Source organism: Hemiscyllium ocellatum, chromosome 18 (genome assembly GCF_020745735.1).
Source record: "Hemiscyllium ocellatum isolate sHemOce1 chromosome 18, sHemOce1.pat.X.cur, whole genome shotgun sequence".
NCBI classification, from domain to species: domain Eukaryota; kingdom Metazoa; phylum Chordata; class Chondrichthyes; order Orectolobiformes; family Hemiscylliidae; genus Hemiscyllium; species Hemiscyllium ocellatum.
The window spans coordinates 41,019,269-41,025,268 of record NC_083418.1 but is presented as its reverse complement, the minus strand read 5'-3'; the positions used below and the strand labels follow the sequence as shown (position 1 = coordinate 41,025,268).

Genomic DNA, 6,000 nt, shown 5'->3' with positions numbered 1-6,000 from the left:
TAAAAAGAAAAACTGTCAATGTAGAAGCCCTGCAAAAGCAACTTTACAAAATTTTAACAAGTAGGACAAAATTATTTTCCCATTATCAATGCATCATTAAAACCTTACAGCTTTTTAAAGATAAAGCTAACTTGCCTGTCTAGACTCATAAAAAGTGCAAAATTAAGAAGTCATGACAAAAAAACTATCAATATCACACATCAGTTAAATACATCCACTCATTTTACAGAGTTAATATATGTCACTAAAATGTTACAATATACTTAATACTTTGTGTGCTCAGAGTACTGTCAAACATCATTTTCTGCTTGCTGCAAGTAATTACTATTTTGAAAGGGTCATCAAGCAAGAATACTATATTCCTGAGTTGATGTCACACAGTATGACCTTTTCAATACTGATCAAAATGTTATATGGAAGGTTATGGGCAAGCCAAGAGCCAGGTTCTGACTTCAAAACCTTTCCTGCCACAAAAGAAGTATTCACAAACACAGTTTCAGCACTATTTTGTGAAATCTTTGTTCTAACATTTACAGTAAACATCAAAACTACATTTCAGGTTAATGGGCACCACACCACAGCTATTTAAAGGATTTTTTTTACAGCCTTAAAAATTATAAAAATAGGAAACAAAAACATGTCAGAAAATGCATACTGTTTAAGTATTTACTCAGCAACTTCAAAAGATGTTGTAAAAAATGCAATTTCAGTAACTTCAATATATTCCAGAAGCTAAAAAAGTTATCAATGCATGATGTTACCACTTCCAACAAGCACTATATTATTTCATTGTAACACCTCTGTACTAGTACGTATTAAAATCAAGCAAAGTAGAAATAACTCATGAGAAATCCTGTCTGCATTGCCTGTCAAACATCTTGTGATATGAATGAAAAATATTAGCCACTTGGGAAAACCATATAAAAGCTGCTCGTGTAATAGACTATGCTACAGTGTCTCATATAGTGAGCCTGCTCACTGCCTTTCAGATTTTCACAGCATTTTGAGGTGGTCATGCATCAGCTTAAATAAAGTTTAGTCTGCCGCAAGACAGGTATTTCTCAATTACATTGGTCAAAAATAATCATAAAAGATTTTATGAAACAAGAAAATATATTTACCTGCATCCATATTTTCTGTGAAATGTATAGACTAGTTACAAGATGATGTCTTTTCTTAATGTAAGGTATGAAATTTTATTATTTGCATAGCTTCCTGTCATGACTCAATGTCCATGCAGCCCTCAATAAAACACAGTGAACAACTGGTTCAATAACTGGGAAAATATGTGGCTGCTTTTGTGATATGAAATGCTTGCATCACTTGGAAGCATTTGATCATTGTAAGTAGTGGAAATTTGTACATATGCATTATGGTAAAATTGGAATGAGTTCTGTCATAATCTAACATATTCACAATCTTGGGAATTGGGAGAGTCTGCCAAACAAATTTCTGTGCCTAAATTTTCTATTGCAGCTGTGGCATGTTTTTGTTGCATATTTGCATCTATAGGAGGGGAATGTACAATAAGATGGGTTGGCACTTTTATCAAACTTACAGTTTTATCCAGCGTCACATTAGTAACCGGAATATTAACTTCAAGTGATTCAGTCTCTCTTATTGTACAGGTCCCTTTTTCATCACAGATTGCAACCAACTGTGGATCATCCTGTACAGGCAATGCCACGTGCTTGAAGTTCAGGAGATTTTGTTCAGCTCCATGTGCCACATGAACTGAAGGCATTGATCTGACTATTTTACAGGGGCTATTTAAACACTGTATGACTGGCGAGGTCTGTGTGATAGCAATCAGATGCTGAGGACTCTGAAAATTTGCATTTCTTATATGATCCTGTTTATGCATAGTTGGTGAATATTTGGAAGGGCTGTGCTGAGCAGAAGGCATGATATGGTTTTCAGATCTGTAAATGTCCCATTCCTGCTGATTCAAAACTGAATCCTGTTCCACAGATTGTGGATCTTCTGACAATACTAATGCTGAAAATGGTTTAGGTGTACTGACAGGGTCTGCTGGTTTTGCACACACAAGTTCCTTTTGAATAAGTGCATTATTTTCATCAAGTTGAGTCTCAGTTATTGGTTCTGAAATATTCTGATCATACCTATAGTCAGTATCAGATAAATTGTCATACTGGGAAACATTTGAAACTCGTCTTTTACTTTGGAACTCATCTGTACGTTCTGTTTCTGGACTGTTCAAATCTGTTGAAGCTTCTTGTGTTAAATCACTGAAGGATGAGTTCTCCTTTGCTGCAGCTGAAAACTCCACTATTGCTATAGGTTGTGATTGATCAATAGGGAAACCTGCTTCCAGTTGTTGAGAGACACTGTGGCTAGAAAATCTATGCAATGTTTTTTCTGGATTTGGGAGCAAGGAATGAATGTCCTTAGAGAGCATCACTGAAGGTGGAGGTTCTGGACAAGGTAATGGCACATTCTCATTGTTTTCCAAATCTGTCAATCCATCATTACTCCCTGGAGAGGGTTTACCATTATTATATGCTTCATCTACTGACTCTGATGCAAGTTCCTGGCATTTCTGTGGAGACTTTATTGCCATACTTTGAAGTATTGAAGCTTGATTAATTTCTGAACATAATGTAGATTGTTCTTTTGGGGATTGAGTTTCAACTCCTTCAGTTTTTTCTATAAATTCAACTTTTCTCAAGTCTTGACAAGCAATGACATTCTCTTCTGGAAGATTGATGGTTTCTTTTTCTGGAATCTTACTGTTAACTTCTTCAATGTTTGGGATTGTATCATTTTCTGCAATTCTAGTCTCATTATTTTGAGCAGGTAGGATGCCTTCCTTCTTAACAGGCTGCTTTGAATTTTTTTCTGGGCTTGGAGGTGGACTCACTTCTGAAAGCACAGGTTCATCTTGTGGGAGTTGGGTTTGGTCTTTTATGGGAGTTATATACTTTTCATGGAGTGGAGCTTGAACTGCACAAATTTCCACAAAATTAATATTGTTCTCCTCTGGACAAGGATTCCCATTATTTTCAGAAGTCTCACTCTTTTCCACAGGCTCAGGCACAAAAGGCTGGATACAGTTTCTTCCTGGTGATTCTCTATCTACATCATTATCAGGTTCAAAGTTATTTGAAATAGAATTAACCTTTTCACTCTTGCCATTGGCCATGAAGTCATCCTTCTCTGGTATTAAGGTGACAGAAACTTCCTGGCCTAATGGTTTGTTGGGAAATTCATCAGCTTTTGCTAGAATGGATAAAAAGAAAAGAAAATGGTATTTAATCTAATAATAGCAATATAAAGAATAAAATGAACAGTACCGAGTTTACAAATACTGCATACCATGTAAAATTTTGTTCCTGTGGAAAATGACATCAATTCTATAGCATATAGATTTAGATCATTTAATTATTTTATTGCTTGATGTAGATTTCCTATATATGTGTTAATTTCTAGGAGCCAGAATGAAGAAAATAGTAAGCAATATATTTACTACAAATAATAAGAGGAAAGAAAATTCAGAATTGATGAAATCTGCAACAAATACTCCTCCTGGTGGCCAATGAATCCCTCAAGCAATTTCCATGTTGGAATTTACACATGGAGGAGCAATTGGAAGGTAGAAACATTTCAGGTGAAAAATAATTGGAAAAATAAAATTTGCTGAATTTTTAAGCACAGTCAAAATCACTACAGAATGATAGCATAACAAAATAACAGGGTTATTCTTTAGGGCACCAGGGGTGGCACGGTGGCTCAGTGTGAGGGGGACCCGGGTTTGATTCTAGCCTCAGGTCTGTGTGGAGTTTGCACATTCTCCCCGTGTCTGTGTGCTCTGGTTTCCTCCCACATCCAAAGATGTGCAGGTTAGATGAATTGGCCATGCTAAATTGCCCACAGTGTTCAGGGATGTGTAGGTTAAGTGCATTAGTCAGGGGTAAATGTAGAGTAATAGGGTTGGGAAAAGAATTTGGGTGGGATACTCTTCGAAGGGTTGATGTGGACTTGTTGGGCTGAAGGGCCTGACCCCACACTGTAGGGATTCTATGGTTCTGTGGGGATTCTATAATGTAAATTTATAGGGTACCTTCCTGTAAGGATAATAAGGAGAAATTGTAAAGAAGTTGTCCCTTCATTAGTTACCGGGTTTCAGAGAGACTATCAGTGATATGGCTACATGAGTTTGAATGCAACTTTCAAAAAGACTAGTAGTGGGATAACCTAAAACACAGGAAAGAGGAGAACTATTAATTTCAACAGCAATGAGCATTCTAACCTGACTAAGCTGTTCAAATGTCAACTTTTCAAAAGTAAAAATACTTAACATGAAGAATTACGAGTTATGAAATAATCTCAAAATAGAGCATAAATTGTAATTGTTTCCTCAACAGATGTTAAACTATATGGGTTTTTGATGGGTATCATGTGCTATCATACTACTAAAACAGTTAAAACCAAGTGGACGCATAAAATATACTGAGGATTTTCAACATGCAGGTAGTTCTTCTATAACATGGTGGTTGCGTTCTTGTGCAATCCAGTGTTATAGAAAAATCATGCTTTAAAAACATCGCTTGAATTGTTGGTAATTAATCACGTTCCAGTCAACAAACATTTTTAAAGTTTGCACTTTAGAAACAGTGCTTCCAATGTGTCAATCTCGTTATAGTGAATTTGCGCTGATGAAACGCGTGTTATAGCAGACTGACCTGTGCTAACAAATAATACACAGCTCATATTTATTTATTATACTTTAAATAATTCTTTTAGTCAATGACAGATGCCCTGCTTTTAAAAGAAAGTATCAAGTCTCTGCAAAAATGCCATGCATCAAGACCAAAACATTATTTGCCACACTGAAATAAATCCAGATTGGATCTGCTTAATTTTAAGTATGTGATAATATGGTGTCACCTCATCAAAGATAGATTTTGAACTTATTTCAGGCAGCAGAGAATGAGTTAAGCACATGCACCAGAAACACATTAACAAACTCATTCACTTTACTGTTTGATAGTCTGTTATACACTATGCAGAAAGAGATCAAACATACAAAGTTAAATTTAAACACATTTAGTGCCAGCAATAATGCCCACCATACTTCCATGTGACTGTGAACTGAACACAGACAGGCACTATGAAACTGTAAAAAAAAACACAAGGCGGATGATTGGAAAAGAAATTAAATAGTGAAGAAGAGTCCCTAAAATAACTAAAAGTGAGATAAAGGTTAAGTTAATATAAAAACCACAAATACATTAAAATAATTATCAGTTGGTGAATTGGTATGCAAGGAGGAAAATTAAATTTGGAATTGGTTTTAAAGTGAATATCTGATTAACTGAAGTATTTCAGCAATAGTTCAATTATTCCAAATTCTGAATAGCTGGGCTGAGTTTTAAACATACATCAATATTCCAAGCAGAATTAACTTGTATTCTGCAAATAAAGCATGCCAGAGACCACCCTGTAGAATATTATCTCTTCTTTGTGTATCAAGATAATCTCAAATGAGATGTTATTTCTGACAAAACTGATTGAACAGAGTTCAGTATAACACTGAATGCTTAAGCTCTGAATGTGGAACATACCCACTCAAGCATCTTTTTAAAACTTCAACGATGAGAGTATACTGGCATCAAAAGTGAAAGGTTTGGGTAATCAATTATATAAACCACAAATGAGCTGGGTAACTCATTAATTATAAAAACATTAAGAGATTAACTACAAAATAAGATCAAAAATCAAAGTACTATTTAGCAAGTAAAATTAATAAGGTCTGACATTGCTGAGGAAGTAAAGATTCAAATATGGCTTGATGCCTACAAGCTTTTCCTGAAATCCATTCCCAGATTTACAAGATTTTTACTGCCTTTGACAATATCACAGCTAATTGGGAATATTATAGCTAATTATTTTTCAACCCTTTTATCCAGTTGCCATATAATTTCCCTGTTTGCCAATGAAGGATAATACAAATTACTAAGTAAACCTGCTACTGCTTGC

General features: G+C 35.2%; 1 protein-coding gene across 2 annotated transcripts in view; it reads right to left on the bottom strand.

The window, feature by feature from the left end:
* Positions 1–648: 648 nt before the first annotated feature.
* The window catches only part of LOC132824197 (uncharacterized), a 250,957-nt gene continuing 245,605 nt past the window's right edge, over positions 649–6,000 (bottom strand). For both annotated transcript variants that reach the window (XM_060838491.1, XM_060838492.1), the window contains one exon: positions 649–3,240. In XM_060838491.1, coding sequence (XP_060694474.1) covers positions 1,397–3,240 — 1,844 coding nt within the window. In that variant the 3' untranslated portion in view covers positions 649–1,396. The remainder of the gene's footprint in view (positions 3,241–6,000) is intronic.